Source organism: Sinocyclocheilus anshuiensis, unplaced genomic scaffold (assembly GCF_001515605.1).
Source record: "Sinocyclocheilus anshuiensis isolate Anshui unplaced genomic scaffold, SAMN03320099.WGS_v1.1 scaffold2169, whole genome shotgun sequence".
Taxonomy (NCBI): domain Eukaryota; kingdom Metazoa; phylum Chordata; class Actinopteri; order Cypriniformes; family Cyprinidae; genus Sinocyclocheilus; species Sinocyclocheilus anshuiensis.
In genome coordinates, this window is record NW_015552701.1 from 162386 (window position 1) to 183834 (window position 21449).

The 21449-nt window shown below is 37.6% G+C and overlaps 1 protein-coding gene across 1 annotated transcript in view; it reads left to right on the forward strand.

The window, feature by feature from the left end:
• Positions 1–4119, forward strand: part of LOC107667706 (vacuolar protein sorting-associated protein 13C-like) — a 60837-nt gene extending 56718 nt beyond the window's left edge. The window contains 4 exon segments of the mRNA XM_016459429.1: positions 1800–1891; positions 1972–2095; positions 2223–2306; positions 3039–4119. Of these exon segments, the coding sequence (XP_016314915.1) occupies positions 1800–1891; positions 1972–2095; positions 2223–2306; positions 3039–3137 (399 nt within the window). The 3' untranslated portion in view covers positions 3138–4119.
• Positions 4120–21449: the final 17330 nt, after the last annotated feature.

Sequence of the window (21449 nt, forward strand, 5' to 3'; positions counted from 1 at the left end):
TATCCGCTTCGTCATGCCTAGAGCTGATCTGTGCTGGTCGCTGAGGGAATACATCAACTTAGTGCTGTGGACCGCCGGAATGTGGTTGCCGCTCCTTTGTCGGATCCGCCGGCAACGCGCTGTTCTCAACCCCGCCGCCTCTGCTCACTCTAGCCCGGCCTCAGCTCACGCTAAGCCGCGGCTTCCGTCAGCACAGCCAGCGAAGGATCGAACGCACCTTTTTTTAACAACCAAAAAGTAGCTGTTTCGTGGTCTGTTGAGGAAGAACAGACGTTCCTCTCGTTGATAGCAGAGGAGCGGATCCAGCGAGAGCTTGATGGGGCAATGCGGAATGAAAAAGTTTTTCAGGAGTCGTGGTAGTAGAGGCGGCGCAACTATAACGACATGTGAATAATTCCGCCCACTCTAAAGCGGTACTGAACTGCAGTGGAAACGCAAACCGAGCCGAGTCGTAACATGCAGTGGAAAAGCGCCATTAGTTACATTTTTACTCAATTTACCTGTGGTGTTCAACTCAACCAAATTCCAAATCCCCTTGTTAGAATTCCAGCTGTATTCTTCATTAAAACTGACCTTAAACTCCAAAGTTGAACTGACTCCTACCCTGCTGTGAAGAAATGAATTCCTGTTTGCCTACTCATAAAATTTTTCCTTTTTCTCTCTTTTCTGTCCTTTCCCAAATGCAGCCTGAGGAAATGTAAATTGGGGGTGGGGGATGGGATTGGGACTATTACCTTAAAGATGTTACTGAAAACATTTAAGAACACAGAGACATTGTAGCACTTAACCAAACTGGATATCCAGTACTAGACTCAGTCTAGCCTGGTCCACCTATAATAGAATGTTACATCGTTGTGTTTAGAAAATGATATATTATCCTAAGTCTGCATCTGAAGTTGTCTGTCTTCTGCACTTTTATGGCTGTGCTACTTTTCTTATCTAAAATTTTTTTTTTGTCTCTATTAATTTTGCCAAAAATAATTACAGCATTATACCTCAGACTTTTTTTTTATATCAGTATATACGTTTATTTGGTATCAGTTAATGCCAAATATATCCAAACATAACCTCATTAGTTAATATCTTATTTTTCCCAGAATATTTTATTTGAAATTTACAAACAAATAACAAGGTAGTTTTAAGACTTTAGAGCCACACTGGCAAACAATAATAGATTTTCATTATTAATATTTAAACAATTATTAGATTTGTTAGAAATAGGATGTGTAACTTCCAAAGTTTGTCTATTTTTCTAAAAGTCGTTGTAATTTCTTTGAATTTATGTCTGTAAATACATTTCCATGAATCTAAAGTCTGATAACACAATATTGCAGTCTATATAAAAATATATTTATTAAAAATGGAATGTAAACATTATTCTTAATCATTGTGAATACATAAAAATGTGCATATTAATATGCACTTATTTATATGCACTAAATGGGCATTTTACAATGCATGTTGGAGTTAATGTCTGGTGTATTTTCCTATATACTTTATATGCTATATCTTATATAACACGTGTTTCATAATTGTCATGTCATTGTTTAATGTGGCTTTACTGTGTTGTAATTGTATTAATTGCTTGAATCCTGTGATTTGAACCAAATAATCTGGAATAAATCAATACTCCTCTTTGCCATGATCAGTTGCGTTTTGGATGATTTTTTTATTTTATTATTTTTTTAAGATCATTATGATTCAGATCATTATTGCTGAAAGAGTATTCGGGTGCGGTCACTACAGCAGTGTGTGCTGTATTTTGTGTATTGTGCTGTATGAGTGTGTATGTTTTTCAGAGGTCTGAGATAAAACAGTTGGATGGAGAGATCTTCAGAGGACACTATGAATACCCAGGACACAGGAAAACAAACATCCTTATCACCAACAGGTATTCCAACAACAGAAAAATGATGAAACATTGGCATTTTGCCAGTTTTCCCTTTTTTATTTCTTTTATTTATCATGCAGGAGAGTGATGTGTGTGAAGGAGATCGATGTGATTGGACATTTCAACAAAGAATGGGAATGTCAATTTGAGAATTTTCAAAGGCCTCCAAGCACAGAAGGAGGAGATTTGAAGATATATTACCGGGTACATAAATGGCTTTCTTTGACAGGCTTCCTAACAGCACAGTGATGAGTGTATAATTTAAAACATACTGATAAAGTTATGATCAACTAATTAACATTGCTTGACAACAATCTGGATGTTGGTGCAGGAACAGAACAAATTGAACCTCATTAGGAAGGATGGACAGACGCTAGTGAAAGTGATACACATGAGACATGCTGGCACGGCGGAGGTAAACATCACAGATGTGTGTTTTGTTTTTTTGTGTGGATTGTAACTTAAAACTGCTGCTTGAAAATTGTTGTTTAGCTTCAGGAATAGTTCACTGTTGTAAATTTGCTGAAAATGTATTCACCCTCAGGCCATCTATGATATAAATGATTTTGTTTCTTCATTGGAGCGGATTTGAGAAATATATTATTACATCACTTGCTTACCAATGGATCCTCTGCACTGAATGTGGGCCATCATAAAGCTTATAAAAACATTGTGAATTATTGTGATGTTTTTAAGTTTGGACTCTCATTCTGACGGCACCCATACACAGCAGAGGATCCATTGGTGAGCAAATTATGTAATGGTTATTTTTTTCCAAATCTGTTTCAATGAAGAAACAAATTCATATAGATCTTGAATGGCCTTAGGGTAAGTAAATTATCAGTTCATTTTTATTTTAGTGTAAACTGTTCTTATAATGAATGTAATTTCCTTAAAGCAAAACTGGCAAGCAAAACGTCAATGCCCATTGTTGAATATGACACTGGGCATTTTGCATTTCGCTAGTTGTTGTACAGATACCAAGTTGTGATTAAGCTAGATACACAGGTTGCACTAGTTTTATCTCTTTCATGCTCACATGCCTTTACGCTGAGTAAAAGTACATAGCTATCAAAATGACTGCTTTTCATTTTCTGTCAAGAACAAACGGTGGCCTCTTTGACCTCTTTTGCTTCACACTCCACAGAGACTGCGAGAAGGAATCGATAGTGCCCAGTCTGCACGCAAGCAATATCAGATGGCACGGCAGAAATCACAGCGCTTCATCAAAACGGGCAACGTTTAAATAAGTCAGTCATGCCTACATCTCCTTAGTTTAATATGCTGCCTAGCATTCAAAGAATCAATCATGTGTAAAAAAAATATATATTTTGGCAAATATATTCGTTAAACTCAGTGGAGTTTTGAATGTATCTCTGAACTTTGGGAGTTAGAACTAGATTTTTTTAGATGTTTAAGCAGTAAGCACTTTGCCTTTTGTTGTCATGTTTGCTTGAGATAGGTCTTGATGATGGGAGAAAACAAAAGAGACTGTTTTGTTAATTGTTAATTATTTTGTTAGATTATTTTGCACTTGCTATAAAAAAAATGCATCACTTCAATGTAGAACTGTAATGTGCAATGTGAGGCTTGTCCAGTTTAGCTCACTTACCTTGATTACAAATCCTGTCAAAAAAGGTTTTGCTCAACAATGACACGTATAATACACAAAATATCTCTTAGCTTAAAAATGAAAATATTGCAATGTTTTGATCTCGTATTGTTTTACAGACACACATATGCATCTCTTGTCCCTTGCACTTCCCTCGAAGACATAGTGTACTATGACTATGTAGTAAAAAAGTGCTGTCTGTGTGCACTTTGTAAAATGGCAGACCACACTTGCTGTTTGAGGTGGAGACTATGATATGAGCTTTGCTTTACCTTGCATAGTTACTTTTTTGTTTTGGAAGTAACCAAGACGTGATTAAACAGCGTGTGTCTGTATGGCAAGGAAAGATTGCGCTGTATTCCACAGTTTTCCCATAATGATCTACAGTGAATGTAATGTCAAAGCACCTGGCAATGGATCCTCTCCATGTTGCTAAGTAACTGGGCTTCCTGTATGTGGGTGCAAGTGACCCCTATTGGCCTGGTGTGGGCAGGAAAGGAGAGATTGGCTACCCCATGCCCTTTTGCTGTGGGTCTTTCCATGTCCTCTTATTTCCTATGCATCAGTTGACCAGACATACACCCACAGGTCAATGCCACTGTGTGTAGACAGCTGTAACAGCTAAAGACACCAAATGTCATAAATAATCTCCACTAATCCAATGCAAACACTACGAATGTCATGCGTTATATAAAGATTTCCTGATCTCATCTGCCTCTCTAGATAAAAGCTGTTTTCAGAAACATTCAGTGTGCTGTAACTGTGATCACAACCTCATACGTCAATGCAGAGCAGTAAAACTGCAGTATCTAATCTAAGATCAGTCTCATGACTGAACTCTGTTGTGAAAACTATTTTAAGTTCATGCCACTGTAATTAAAACTATAGTATTGCACTTTGAATGCACCTTGATTAAACTTTAGAAAATCAAATTGTATAAAAAAAATAATGAAAGTAGAGAAGTGGATTTCTTTTTGTACAAATAATTGTCCTTTGTAGTGTCATGGCCTAATCGATAGAGAGTTGGACTTGTAACCCGAAGGTTGCGGGTTCGAATCTCAGGTCCGGCAGGGATTGTAGGTGGGGGGAGAGTGGCCGACGAGTCTAAGTGGCCGACAGGGTGGACATTTTGGAACAACAAAAGGGTGGACATTTTGAGCTTCAATTAGCATATTAGTTTACAACAAACTGTGACTAGCTAAATAGTTAGTCTAGTTGTTGAAGAGAATTTGGTATATTTAAACTTACATATTTTGAAAATACTGTATTATAAACACTTCTGGTTTATTTTATGCTGACAGGGTGGACATGCTAAGCTTTGGTAAAGCAGGTAAGCAAACTCATACGAAGAAAATTTGTCAATTGAAAAGTCACCAACTTACTCAACTCAGCCGTTGAAATTCCCGCAACTGAAAAGACAAAAAAACTGTTGTCCTGATGTCACTAATGGGGATGGCCTTTTCTTAAAGGGGCGGATTCCCCAATAGGACAGGGTGGACAGCCATTCAAGGGACATGGACAAACTCTTCTTTTTTATTAAATAAAAATATAATTTTTATTACCAAATGATCAGTACACTCAAATTAATCATCTCTTATTTAACAAGATATTAATAGAACATTTTTTTTTACATTTTATGATTTGACAATATTCTACTATCATTCCAATTTAATGAGCAGTGCATTGGACATAGCAAAATAACACGCATCCTCTTACACAAAACTAAAGAAAAATCTAGAAAATGTATCTAAAGAGCCAAGTAATGCTTTTGTTATGAATATAAAAACGTAGCCTAATTAACACTCCCTTTCATAGTCATTTTTATGTTACGTTATCATGGCAAATGAGTTATGTACAGGACACCAAAAGGCACCCTACAGTGATATTGACCCACGTGTAATCTAGCAAATCTATATTTTATGCTGGGAGGAATGGTGTCTGTAAAGATTGCAATTCTCAATTGTAAAATACTATTTAAAAACTTAAGACGGTCAGCAGCAGGATGCCAAATAAATGTTTTGGGCGCTTCATAAATCTGGTGTTTATCTGTCTCTTATATTGTTGGTCTACTGTAGTTAAACTTCATACATGGCAACATGAACTTGCAAGCTCTGGAACGGCATTTAGCGGAAGTACGTCAGCAGCATGTTCGCTCATCACAAGCATGCTGTGTGTGTGTGGACAACCTTTGGGTTACTAAGAAAATACGTACATTTATTAATAACATCCTGCATCTTGGGACAAAGGACTGGACAACAGAGGAATTGTTAAATTATTATTCTCAAAGATATAGCTCAAATATTAACGACGTGCCTTTCCCACTCAATTGTCCACCTGCCAAATATTATTAAAGTGCACCGATGAACAAATAGTTCTGTTGAGTCGGATCTTTTAATAAACCGGTTGAACGGGTTTACAAAATTGATGTTTGATCTATGTTCGATTTTATGTGTCAGTGTAATTATTCATATTCGATTCTCACCGAATCTGTACAAGCGGTTTGGTATAGGAGCGAATCACAGTGATTAAAAGTTCACAACTCACCGACTCATTAAGCCATCATTAGGTAAGATTAATTGCAATAAATGTTAACAATTAAGGCATATTTATTAATTTGAAATACGATAGTTTATTTTAATCAATAGCAATTAGGATTTTTACTTTTACTAGTAAACCGTAAAATAACCTCCGAATCGTTTTTTTTTTTTTTTTTACTGGTTCATTAAAACTATCCGAATCAGGAAACTAATCAGACTTCTAATCACTTTTAGCGAGCATGAGTGAGGCGAATGGTAGGCTAATAAAAATATAAAAATGAAAATAATCTTTTATCTCACAACTCTCGTAATTACGGCTTTTAGCGAGCATGAGGGAGGTGAATGGTGCTTCTCAAACGGAAGGCTGCATCCTAAAATTCAGATGATCTCAGTACCGAGTCCGACTCGTTTTCTTTCAGTTTATTTTCGTGAATTTAAATGTGTGCAGCCTTCGTAGGATGCAGCCTTCCGTTTGAGAGACACCCATAGATGAGCTTTGTTGAACTGAAAAAGGCTCTGAATGAGGAGTCGATTCCCCTTGATTGAATCGATTCCAACCTTTGGAATCGACTCTCGATTCCCAAAGCCTCGGAATCGAGGAATCGATTTTTTTAATCGATTCCCAGCCCTAAAAGTGTATGTCAATAGTTCTCGTGTATGTTTGGTGTGACCGTGTCTCGCGCTCAACAGCGCTGTCTGTGGACAGCCACACCCGCTCCCATGAACACGAACAGATCTGTCACACGCTCAAGTGCAATCCGCACCAAAAGACGATGTAAAACGAATCCGAGTTGTTCGACAAAGCGAACCCATTGTATTAATAACTGAAACCCGCAGATGAACATGGAGTCTCCGCCAGAGTCCGTCGCGTCGCCGCGCAAGTGCGCTTCTGAAGCGGACGCTTCGGTGGAGGACAGCCCGGTGAAACTGGACAGCAAGGCTGAGCCCGACAAGCCAGCACCAGTTCGGCGGCAGAGTTGCTCAAGTACCAACAGGGGTAAGGCTTGAAGAACAGAACCCAAACTTGCTTGTGAATTATTTAACAGTTTAATCAAATTCGCGGAGATCAAATTTGAGCCTAATCTTGAACTTCAGTCCTTGCGTGTGACCTGTTTCATATTAGCTCTGAATTTACAATGGATTAAACAGATTAAAAATCATGCTATTTTACATATATGGAGGCCTGGTGGGAGCACATGCACGCTTCGTGCAAATTAACTGATAATGTAGGCGAGCCCAAACATTCCTGGCCACTGCTACCTGTCATTTCTGATATATTGCTCGCATGCTGTTTAGTAGTTAATGAAGAAGTGTTGTCGTTTTTCACGACTGTCACAGCTTTATCCACTCCTGCTCTCATTGTGTTTGTACGTCGATAGACAAAACTGGAAAACGTGTCCGTGTTTCAGTAGGCTACTACTAATTATACACGCACTTAAATGCAACGTATGTTAGTGCACAAAGCACAGACGAGACATCATTTGCATAGCAAAGTGGTGATTTCATAGTGCGTAAATGAGCACAAAGCCGTTTGTTTTACATGGGACAGCCACAGCCCCTTTGTATCGCAGATTTGGGGATATAAGTCAAAGAAATATCGGTTAATGTGTCATTCGGTAGACTATCATTTTTGACAGTTTAGTCAGAGCAGATTTCATGTCTGCGGCTGTGCCTCAAAACCTACTTGAGCTGCCTGCCTATGCAGCATTTCTGGGCACTGTGTGCGATTATGTAGTCTTCAAATGCTGTCTAAATACGCTTATTTGGTATTGAGACGCCGCCCCTGTGTCTGGCAGGCGTTGCGCTGTGCTTGCGTGTGTGTGTGGAGCGCTGTTATGTAACAAGTTAAGTCACACACACAGACAGACAGACAGACAGACACAGATAGACAGACAGAATGAGAGGATATGAAGGGATATTTTCACGTCTTTATTGCTCGTGTAAACAAATGGGGTTTTATGTCATGACATACTGCGGTTTTTAACGTAGGGCGTTATTTTCCCTGTGTGTTGACACGGTTGTACCGTTTTCTCTTCACGGACACGCTGTCTAGTTGCTCTGTTGGACGGAGAGGCAGGTACGTTTATGGATCCGGCCGCGGAAGGAGTTTCATTTTGGACTCGGGAAAAGGGTCACACTCCTAACCCGCTAACCTATACTCTCAAATTCTCCTGCTTGGTTAAGATAGCTTTCCCTGAGGATTGGCCAAAAAGTTCGCCCAGGATTAAAGAGTAATTTCACGGTGCGCAACGAGGAAAACGTGTTAACATCTTTTACACTGGCTGAGGTTTACGTCATAGCAAATAGGAATGATTTAGGATTCATTTATTTAAAAAATGCGCATGAATGGATGGTCAAACAATTTCTTCAGATGCTATAATCACTATGGCCCTGTCGCCGTAGTAAATTGTTCACTGGCATTGATGTGAGTTAAATCTTTAATGTAAGGTGTTATTATGAAACGTCATGAAGAACAATAAAATAAGCATGGAATTAAAACTCACCCTATATATTACCCAAACTTATTGTGAATGATTCTTCCATGACTGTTTCATCTGGAAGTTATTTTTCAAGCTGGCATTCATATTTGCCTCCATCTAATCAACAAGCAATGGATCGAAACAAATCCCGCCTACAATTTTTCTTTTTTAATAATCTGTTTAACTCGGATGTACATCACAATATGGGAGAAAAGATTATTCGTTACTTCCGTTACATCGCAACTTTATGGCTCACACCCAGGCACAAACAATGGAAATTCTGTCATTATATAATCACCCTGTATGACTTGCATTCTTTAGCATTTATCAAAATATATTTTTTGTGTGTGTTTGTCATTCTTGGGTGAACTATCTCTTTAAGGAGTCTTCTTCAGCCTTAGCAGCAGTTTCCTCTCAGCAGTCTCTCTAAAAGCTCCATATTTTACACAAGTCCAGGGACTACCTACCCAAGCTGATGTTAGTTACATAACTCTGTGTTTCCGCAAATTCTTCACTCCAGTGGAGGAGGTGGGCCTCAGGGTGGACAAGTGGCTACACACTAGCACTCAGCCAAAAATGTGCAAGGCCATCGCTGAGCATCTTCTGTCCACTTGAGGCTATTGTGCAGTGGGCCGCAAGATTGTGCCTGACTCGCAGCTCAGATGCAAAAAATAAATGAGGAAAGAGCTGTGTTAGATATGTCCAAGCAGACAAAATGTGAACAATAGCCTACATTGTCTAATAACCATGTCCACTTGAATTAGAAGTGGTCATTGAGTAATATTAAGGTGTGTTCACACCACTCCGGAATTACCGTGATTTTAAGATTTCAACTTTTAAAAAGGGTTCACATACTTGTAGAACTTGTATTTACAACTTCAGAATTCCTGAAAGCTCTGATTTGTACCAGCAGTTGTTTTGTAATATATCTGTTAAATATTTCCTGCAGTATTGTTGAATATTGGTAGTGTCTTAATAATGTGAGAATAGTATGAAAATAAACTAAAGACATACAATAAAGTTTAATGTAAATGGCACAGTTGAATAATTAGTGTTCCAATAAACAAATTATACGTTTTTTTTTTTCTTTTCAAAAAGGCATTTGCATTAATGGCCATTTATGTGGTTTTGTCTTGATTAACCAAATAACACATAATATTTTTGACATTAATAGTGTTGCTATAGAAACTCATAATTATGAGTCTGAGGGCATAAGCTCTGAGTAGGACATCCCGGGTTGTCATCTAATAATTATGATAATTACAGCATTGCAGAAACAATAAGCAATATTTTCAACAATTTTGTGCACATGAATATATCGGCTACCTTGCTCTTAGGTATTAATCATGGATAACGTTCCATTGAAAAGTTGCCATCTGGTGACTGCTATTAAAAGGCTTGCTATTTTAAATTGAATAGGACTGAATGAGGATATGTGTGTTTTGGGATATGTGTGTTTCCAGTGGAATGAACATTTTACATTTACATTTACATTTAGTCATTTTGCAGACGCTTTTATCCAAAGCGACTTACAATTGGGGGATACATAAAGCGATTCTTCTTAAAGAGGCAAACAGATACAGGACCCCTCCCCAAGCCACCCTGAAAGACCTACCAGTGAGATGTAGAACATGTAAGTAAGGGGAATAAGTGAAGTTTCCAGAGTTGATGCAATCAGTGTTTTAGAACTGACTTTTTGACGAAGTCTTGTCTGGAATTGTGGAGACACAGAGAAAAATGAACATACACTAGGAAACACTCACAGAAAGAGAGCAAACACCCTAGCCTGGCTTTTTGCATTGCGATGGAGTGTTATTGCAGTGGTGACAGTCATAATTGGCTACAGGTGCGCCCCATCTAATGCTGCCAGGCAAAGTACTTTACACACCCTCCAAAGCAGTTGCAGAATGGCCATAGCATGATGTTTGGTGAGAGGAGGTGTTTGCATCAAACAGAGGGTTATGTAGGATCACTCACCCTGGACTAATTGACTTTTGCTACCAGGCCTCACAGTAACCTGAGAATTGCTGTGGATTTAGATGGTTCAAAAGTACAGAACATTGAAGTGATTGTAAATGCGGTTGTTGAGGAGCTGTTGATATGAAGGCAAGCTCTCAAGTACAGGTGCATCTCAATAAATTAGAATGTCGTGGAAAAGTTCATTTATTTCAGTAATTCAAGAATCATTAACTGCTGCTTTTAGGTAGAGGAGAAATGCGTTGTCCATCTGGTGGAATATTTGATTACATGATGCACTCTGATGTTTGGAATCTCACTTTACACTCATTTACCAAAGTCGGTAGTTCCAGGAAATTGCCCATTTGTCTTGTAAAGCTCCATTTCTTTCCAAGGTTTTGTATTTAGTTTGAAATGCCAAATACAAAATTAAAGATTTGCTGTCTTTACCCGTTTACAGCAAAGTGAAATATCTCCACCTGAGCTGAAAATGGCTCACCTTGTAAACCACTTATACTAGAGGGGAACACGTAGTTAAGATGACATTTGCTGGAATGGTGTTTTTTTTTTGGCTGTTTTTTACCTTCTTGCTTAGTGAGATTCCAGAAGAAAGGGGGGCGAGCGTTCAGGCTGAGTTTATCTGAATACTGTACACTGTGTACTCCCTGCTGGGCTGTAACCGTGGTTCGAGTCCTGCCATATGGCCTCATGTTTCCCCTGCAGCATGTACCAGAAAGCTACTAGATTGTTTACATTCAGAGCAGCTCCACCTCACAGGTTCCTCATGAATCATTCTTGTATATTGTGTAATAGAATCAATGATTAGTAGGTCAAAAAGTTGATGTTTGTGCTCTTTACGAGTTAGGAGAGCTAATTGGTTAGTGAGGCTGACTAGCTCTGGGGTCCTGATTTCTAAAGACCATCCCTGCGTCTCAATGTTCATACTATCCATCCTATATAGTATGTGAGATTAGAATAAGTGTGTCCCAAAGCATAGTATGTTGAAAAAAGTATGCCAAAAGTCCCCGGATGGTCTACTATTTCAGGTTGATTTTTGAAGTGTGGATCCATTCACAATATTACCTACAGTCCATTGCGCTTTGTGAAAAAAGTCCCCGGATGGTCTACTGTTTCAGGTCGATTTTTGAAGTGTGGATCCGTGCACACTTTAATGGCTAAAATTGCCCACAATCCATTGCGCTTTGGAGAAAGATTCAGTCCAGAACTACAAACACGAATAAAACGCGTAAGAAAAACTACAAACGTGGCGGATGCGTGCGATCGACGGTTAGGTAGAGAGGTTTACAAAAAGGGGTTTGAGTTACTAATAATAAACATTTAACCTGGTAAAAAATATGTATTTATTGTTATCCGTGTTATATTTCATCTGCAACAGTAATGTGAACTTTTATAAACATCCATTTGGTCGTGAATTTTTAAATGCATCATTATGCAGAAAATATGAGCAGAGTTCTCCGCATGAAAGACCCGCGACTGGCAGATCAACGAGCTACTTCTTTTCTCTCCAGTACGGTAGGAAGTTAAATTAAATGAAATGTGGAGGATGTTACCTGTGACAAGATGATTGACAGGCCAGTTTACAGTGACGTTTTACAGTTTACAGAGCGGACCGTTAAAGACGCAATTGTGTGACGTGATAGTATGTCCCAAAGCTTGCCTACTCTTCTACTACACACTCAAAAGTGTGTACTTTTTCTTCGCCAAAAGACTACATGCTTTAAGGGCGTAGTATAAGTAGGCGCATGGAGACGCAGCACATGTGAAGTCGAAAACCATGAAATTGACCTTTCACAAAGACCCGCCCCACTTAGTTGCTACATCCAACAAGCCATGGCACTCTCACGCCACACATAATGTTCTCATGCAGTAAAAAATACATTGCGAAGCAAAGAGGACACTGACAACGTGCCGACAGACAAGAAAGAGCAGGATACTTTAGGTATGAAACAAAGTCTCAGCTTTCAAATTTTTTCATTTTATAAGAAATTCAAACAATAAATACCGTTTTGTGGCTCTTTAATGTGTCGTGACAGATCGCTGTAGCGCTTCAGTTCAAGCGGCACGTGAACGATCATCTCTTCCTCTTTACTAGTATAGCATGAAATAAACATGAATGAACACCAGAAGGTATCTTGTTTCAACCGCAGAAAGATGCCAACACACCATTTTTCAAGTTTAAAGTCCATCGACGTTAATCTACTCTCCTGTCTGATTTGTTTGTTAGTCAAAATGACAGATTCGGCGTTATGATTGGTCGGGTCGCCTGTCAGTCAAACTCCTGGCGAAGGGTCAATTAATTGAAATAATTTTATTTTACTGACAGCCCTAGTTTTTAACAGAATAAATAAAATTTGCAAATTGAATTCATTCCAATTCAATTCAATGTTTCTACATCTGTTTATACATCTACCACTAATAGTGTGTAGGAAAAAAAAGTTGATACATAGAAAATACTGAACATTTAAAATAAAATATTTTTCAGATGATATTTTAGTAATTATTCTTAGTACAATCATGACAACATAAGCCAATTATCTAATTATGTGAAAAACATTTTTATAATAGCACACATTTTCTTATTTTTTCTTACAGTATCAATTGCTCTTCTTTGTAAATCAAATTTTTTTAGCTGTGTTTATATTTTAGTAAGGGGTCCCTCACAAGGGCTAATTATATGAATGAACATCACACAGTTATTGAACTGAACTGAACTTAAGCTGAATAATGACACATGAATAATGAATAATGATTTACAGCAGAATTTTAGTCTTGCCTCATTATTAACATTTGCATCATTGATTCTGTTACTTTCCTGTTTACTACTGTGAAGCTGCTTTGAAACAACCTCCGTTTAATAAAGCGCTATAAAGATAAAGATGTCTTGAAATAGTTTTGGCATAGCATTTTCAGATGGTTCACTCATATTACTACGAATGGGAGAAAGTTCAACGTGCAATATGGCAGAACAGGTCCTGCCTTAAACTAAATAATAGAGACAATCACCAGTTGGTAAAGTCATCGCATTACTGCAGCTGCCGTTAGAAACTCCAGTTCCCATAGAAACAGCCAGTGTCCTGAGATGCGCATTGGGACTGTACACGGTCATTGGCTGGACCAACTTGAAATATACACTTTTTCATGCTATTTGAGCATAGAAACAACATTTATGGAAAAGTACATGTAGGTACAGTCACATTTTGCTGCTGATTTGAAATATGTTATGTAAACGTGGGTTTGCCAAGCAGTTTTTGCGATTTCGATGTTTACCCATTCAAGTAGATAGGAGGTGGTCTTGGCTGCCCGAAATGTCTTGAAGCATTGCAAATATGGCCAATAACAAACCTAATTAAACAGGGACTTTGTTGGTCAGTCAGCCCACAGACTAGTCAAAAATATGTTGTTTTGCACATATTGTAGTTTTTCCTATAACTCAAGAGAGATTATTATACTAGTCATTCAGTGAACTGGCCAGCCAGCTTTGAAAATATGCAGTTTTGCACATCCCTGCTGTTTTTGCAAGTTCGTTCTCTGCAGGAATGTTTCTTTGAGTGACTATTTCGTCATCGCTGGTGATGTTCACAACATTCTTGCGACAGAAGCTTTAATGCTTTAGTTTAGTTGAAACATCTAATCTCTCTTTAATTTGATAAATTGTCAGTACACACACTGACCTTCCAAGAGATGTTATGTGTTGAATCCTATTTTCCAGTGAGCTGCGTTCCAGTCTAAACAGTGCGATAATCTCTCTATCATTTGTCAGAGTGTCATGTCAGGCAGGCTGGACAAAACATCTTCCTTTATCTTGTGCAGCTGGAGGAACACACACACACACACACACACACACATTCCTGGATGGATGGATGATTCGTGGCATTGGCGGAAAGTTACACTTTTGTTGAATGATGTCAGAGCAGCTGGCAGGCAACCCATAATCTCAAACAGCACATTGTTAATTCAGCACAGAGAAGTGAGTGAATTAAACATTCAGGATGCGTCCGGTTTTCCTTTAATGTGGCCTGTAATACCTGCACATGGGCAGCACTTAATGGGTTTTACGGATGTTTTTGTCCAAAGTGACAAACATTACATACAATTTATCTCTGGGAATTGAACCCATGACCTTGGTGTTGCTAACGCCAAGCTTTGCTGTTTGAGCTAGAGGCCCTCTCACACCAAGGACGATAACTATAAAGATAATGATAAAGATAGAGTTCTAAAAATCGTTCTCAATATTAAAGAATAGCAGAGTCCACACCACAGCTATAACGATAAAGGCACAGAGAAACAATATTGTTGGAATCACTTTCAGAACAATTTTTTTCCAGCTGATGAAAGATACAAACATTAGCTAAGTTTCCATCACCCTATTTTAATGCGCATTTTGAAGTATCGCATGAGAAACGAGTGATGGAAACGCCAAATTTCGAATAAAAATCCCTTAATTTGCAAAAACGTTTTTGCGCTCGCTTGAGGTAGTTTTTGACTTGTGCGAAAAAGGGTTGGTGTGAATAATGGGAGATGGAAATGCATTTTGCGAATAAATTCCTCCAAGCGCATCAAAAAAGTAGGGATGGGCGATAAAGTCATGTGACTTTGCGCTATGGGACAGCAAAACCTGACTAACCAGCGAACCGATCTCCACAGCATCTGAAATGTTGTAATGGTCATTTGGAAATGCACGAGCAAAGTCTGTCATCAAAGTATTTCTGTGTAATTGCCTCAAACAGCAGCATCCACCTCCGAAAATGATGACCGCATTCATTGTGTTTTGTCTGCTGGCTCTGAGACTTTATCCGGAAGTGACAATTTTGTTCTCTTTGACTTGTTGGATGGAAACGATGCTTGTTTGCAAATGTTTTATGCGATATTCCAGTTTTGCAAGTTAAATTCGCAAATTTGTATGGAAACCCGGCTATTGACATCCAATCAGAATCCATCCTGCTATAATGAGCTCGAGAATTTAAAGTGGCAGACGAGCGTGTGCTGAGAATAAACAGACGTTATCATTCGCTGGTGTGGATGCTAATATAGTTGTCTTTATAGTAGGAATGCACCGATACCACTTTTTCCAGTACTCACCCGATACCGATACTTTTATTTTTGGTACTTGCCGATACCGAGTACCGATATTTTTATTGCATTTGTACATTTTTTAAATATTGGGTACAGAAACCAAAAGGGTATGTATAATGTTAGTTGGTTAACTTCATTTATCAAATATATATCAAAATTTATTCAGACACCTTCAACATTTCTCACATTATCACAGTTTATTCGTTATAGTTTAGAAAATGGTAATAAAATATGACAAGAACTCAGTTACACTGTGTCAGAACAAATTCATCTTGATATTGTTAGATAATTTTGATAGAAAGGTATTTAATAGATTACAATCAACCAAAACAAGGTGTTTCTTTGTCTGAATATGGCGCTTAACACATGCTGTGTGGTATCGGCGTTTGGTATCGGGGCATTTTAACGAGTACGAGTACAGGAGACCAGTATCGGGCCCTACTTTATTTTAAGTAGTGCATCCCTACTTTATAGTTATCGTTCTTGGTGTGAACGGGCCTTTAGTCTGTGTTCAGAATACAATACTAGCTTAGTGCTTGAGTTCAGAATAATGCGCAGTATGTACTGTATATAGCAGGCCTGTTGGAATGGTTGCCCACAGGCCAAATCCAGCCTGTTTCACAATTTCAGTTTTAAAGTTAGACGATCCATAATTTTGATGGATGTACATTTTCACCAGAGAAGTCATTGTTCTATAAAATATAGTAACACTTGATCTTTTTAAGGTGACTTCTGTTTTTGCTTGAGGTTTAGCTGTATTTTATCAGAATTTTCTGTTATAGGTAGAAATATTTCTCATGACAAAAACATCAAAAGCTATATAGACACTGATGTTTCATATAGTGAAAAAAAACATTAAACCGTATTAAAGCATTGTTAACTATAGATAGCTTTTTATTATAGCATATTCAATTTCACATGGTCTAAAGGTTTTAGTATATAAAATGTAGTTATCATTTCACAATTAATTTGAAAATTTGTGCATGCAGGCCCACTAAATTGTATTAATTAATAATTTAGTAAGCATAAATTCTGTCAGGGATAACCACACAAATTTACACACACAATCAGTTGTTAGCGGTGATAATCTGACCTTTTTAAGTAATTACACATGCAGTCTTATTCAAGTGAACGTGTCTTTTTTTTCTCAGCATACTGAATAGGCCATTTGGCCCTTATGTTTGGCCTCTGCCATGTAAGAGTAAACATCTCATTCATTAAGCTACTGGATTGAGGCCAGGCTATTTGTCTTTAGTGACAGTGCTCCCACTGGTAAAGGCAGGTGGTTCAGCTGCCCTGACACAGCACATCTGCAAATAAGCTGGTATGCGATGTGCCATAGCCGAGGTACAGTACAATGAGAGAACAACTGTTATTTCATAAAGCTGGAATTTTTTTTCTTCTTGTGATCTGTGTTGTAATTTACTCTGTTATCAGTTGGTAAAGGACTTTGTAATTAGACCTTTTAAAACGGGCCGTCTTATCTTGATTAATTAAGTGGCCAGTGCCAGGCAGGAATATTTAGTGAACCAGTAATGTAACTTTATAAATCTCTTAGCGCTTTAATACAGTAGCAGAACTGAAGTTATTTACACCATCCTCTGGGTTGTTACCACAGACCTTCTTGTTGAAGTTATACTGTAACCACATTGACCATAGAGAAGTACCAGTTCAGCTTTTGATAAATGTTCAGTATGTTCTGTTCTCGTGTTCTTGTTTTGTCATTGCCCAGAAAAAAAAGATACAGTTTATTAAACACACTCTATAGGGCATGTTGTCACACTATAAAGTGATCACAGTAGGAACCTGTAAATAAATAGAATATTAAAATGCACAATTTTGATTTAAATTTTTAATGGGTGATTATAAAAATGGTTTGGCCTGGACCAGACAGTTATAAAAAAATTTACTTGGCTTGAGAATACAATTCAACTTTTTGATTAAATTCAACCTATATAATATAGTTTACACTTCTTTTGTTGTATCTTAATGATATTTTTTTTTTACATTTTATATTTAGAGCTAGAACAGAAAAAAAACAATTTTCATTTTCTAATAAGTAAACTACATGTTTGAAATCAACTTTGAAAAAATTTCAAATATTTGGATTCTGTATGGATTTTTTCAAATATTTTTTAAAGAAGTGTCTTCTGTTCACCAAGTCTTACCAGATAAATTCTTATTTGACCAAAAACACAGTAAAAACAGTGATATTGTGAAATATGAATACAAATTAAAATGACTGATTTCTATTCAAATATTTTTTTAAATGTAATTTATTCCTGTGATTTCAAAGCTGAATTTTCAGCAGCCATTACTCCGGTGTCACATGATCCTTTAGAAATCATTCTAATATGTTGATATTCATTCTAATATCATCTAATAAGCATCTAATAATTCTAATAATCATTCTAATAAGTCTTTGTTGTCACTTTATCAATTTAATGCATCCTTGCTGAATAAAAGTGCATCCTCCATTTTTCACTTTTCTTTCATTTCTCTCTCTTATTCTATCTGCTCTAATGCTGCACCTTAGGTAAAGATGCGAGTGAAAATAGAGTGGTATGTCTGTGTACATTACACAAGGAAGGTTTTAGGCGTGATGCTGGCCACATCCAAACAGGGCAAACCAGTTGTCCCGACCAGCGCATCAGTTAAAACTAGGCGTTGTGTATGTGAATCTCTAGTTTCATCAGGTGTCTTTGGCATTGTCAGGCTTTTCATTCGCCATTGTAATTAAACGAAAAGTGAGAGCACACCATGAGATAACATCTGAAAGAAAATGCCTTTCCCCTATGCCAGTGCAGTAGTGTTGTGGATTAGATGAAAGGCAGAGGGGCTTGTGCTGATGAGCAATCTTTGATGAATTCAAGATCATGAGAGTGAGCGGCGCCATAAGAAGCAGGCAGACATGACTGCGGCCCGGGGAAATCAGCATCCAGAGTAAGACCGATATGGAATTTTAAAGCGGAGATGACGTCAATAAAACCATTAAATTTTTCCATTAAACTCATCCTCCATCCTGTTAAACACAGCAGCGGTAGGACTGAATTCACCAGCTCTGTCTCAGTTTCGCTGCACTTATATACACACATATGCTTCCTCCTTCAACGACTAGTCTGTCAAATAAACGTCTTCCATGTGCAATTGAGCAGAACAGCTCTTAAAGATGCTTCATCATCATGTCGGTCACTGTTAGGTGTCTGCTTGAATTGTAATGTTGTGGCTGGCTGTAAATGTGTGTGTGATTTGGTGACTCAGATGCATTAGCTGCTCTCAGTCACACCACTTCCCTTCAGTGGGGGAAATGGCAAATTCCGATTATTTACCTGCTAATAGTGTCACGGTGTTTGTGCTATTAATAATAATATGTGTCAGTACACATCAATGTTTAAGCAAACTAGCAAACGTCAGGACTTAAAATGGATTCTGACAGTTACCTTTTCCGAGATTAAATGTTTAATTTGGTCCAGACTATCAAATTGAAAACATGAGTGCCGGTCATTCGTAGAGGAGATGCTAGTGGATTTGTTGTTAGTGGAAACCTGGCAGTGGCTGAAATGAGTAATTTGACAGATGCAGCATCCGGATGGGAGGGAGGAGAGAGACGAGCCATGGGCTTATGTAAAATGAAGCTAATCCTTAGTGACTGGGATTATATAAAGTCTACATTCAAAGTGTGTTTTATTCTCTCTATCTCATAGTTGCTTCTGCTATTTCCGCCTCTCCTTCTGTGCTCTAATTTTTTTGCCTGTATATAAGAAATACTTTATCGTCAGGAGATGTTTTCAGTAAGAAACACTACAGCAGATTTGACACATAAATGCTGATGTTTTCCCTTTTATTTGCCTGTTTATTTATAATGATGCTCAAGTAGGTTCAATAGTTAGTGGATCTGAGGATTTTGATTACATGCATTATTTTTCTGTGCCATGAGGGGGCGGAAGTCTTCATAAAGCCGACATCATGACCTTTTTCTCATGCTGTGAAATGTGATCAAATCTTTTAGTGCCGTTGAGAGTGACATCTCGTGGGTGATTCATAAAAGCAACATATTATGTAAGAATTTATACTGGCATCTGCTCACTATGCATCTGTACATTAGCAGATGGTTTTATGAAGAGATTATTGAAGAACAGCATTTGCTCCTAGTTCTAACATACAAAGGTGGGGGCCAAAAGTCTGAGACCATGCTGAAAATATGGGATTCAAAATTAATTTAAATCTGGAAATAAACAGGATGTTTGAGGATTTGTAAACATTTACATGACGTAAAATGAAGAATACTTTTTTTCTTAATCTGCGCCATTTGTAAGTCAATAATTAGACAAAGCTGTGGCATTTATCATGTGAACTCCTTTGCACAAAGACGGTCAGTTTTTCTTGCTTCCATTTAGCGTTTGGATAATTCTCAAGTCATGCTGGAGAACATGATCATTTTTTACACAATTTTTGATTAAAAACCTGTGGAGTTAAGCTTGAGTGCTGCTGTCATTACAGTTGTCAAAAAAGGAACAAACTAAATGCTAAGGAATTTTGAAAATAATTTAAATTAATTTAAATAAATTGAATACAGTTTTAAATAAGATAATTGTTTTGTTTTTTAACCCCTTAACTGTCACCGTCCCGCCAGCGAGACGCCTAAGTTTACTTCAATATATTACAATTAAATCCTAATCTAATCATGACAAACTATATATCGTTGGAAAGGTCTAAGACTTCTAAATAGATATTTTACCACTGTTTGTTGTTAAAAGTTATGTAGGAACAGTAATAAATTAATTTATGACAAGAGTGCACCTCAAAACAAATATATCATAACAGGAGTTCTGACCTTTTCGTTTCTTTTTTCCCTATCACATGTATTAGTAATCATCATAAATTATATATAATTTGAAAGCTTAAAACCTCAGAATTCATCCCGTGAAAACCAGTTTTTCCGTCATATTACAAAATGTATTATGGTCTTTTAGAATCAAAACATTTTATAATCTTGACAAAATTCATATCATTGGAAAGGTCTGAGTCTCAAGATTACATATTTGGTGGTTGTTTTGTGATATAAGTAATATTGAAAGAGAAATTTAAACATTTGTGGCAGAAAAATGCATCCAAAAAAATTCAAAGGAGTTTGGGTGTCACCCGGTGGCTATTTTTGGTATAACGCCTAAACAAAATTGCATAGGAACCTCCATTTTTTTTTATATCAACTTCAAATTTGGAACACAACTTATTTAGACATATGGCTTTAATTTTATAGCAATTTTGGATTAAAACAACTGAAAAGAGTTGTTCTGCTTAATATAAAAATACAAATAGAAGCATTTTCACAAGAGTTAGTAGACTTTTGAACCCGACTTTATCTTTTGAATTTTTTGACAAATATGCTACTAAAAAACTCTGGAAAATATTTTCCAGTTCTCTGGTTGTTGTGCATGGTTAAACCTTTAAATTCACATATCCCAGAGTCCCTGGAAACCAGATTTTATTAATCCCTTTGGAGGTTTAAGCTCTGTTATCCTGCTGCTAACACACACTCTCCATGATCTCGTTATGTGATCTCTCGCTCTCTCCCTCCCTTTGGTGCATAACCGTTATTTTCCTCTCCACAGTAGGAGCCGATAGCCCCCTCATTACGCCCGGCAGGGGCACATCAACATGCTTTTTACTCGCAGAGATTAACATGCAGAGCTGGTCATAAGCAATGAACTGAGCTGGTGTTGGCAGTCCACTTCATGACCACTCGTTCCCCTCCCTTTATCTTCCTTCTTGTCTTCTCCTCCCCTCTCGTACCTCCTCAGTGTGTGTTTGTTGTTCTGTGTAACCCAGTACTGCTCTACTAACCCAATTTGGCATAATCTTAGTGCTGTGTTGTAATG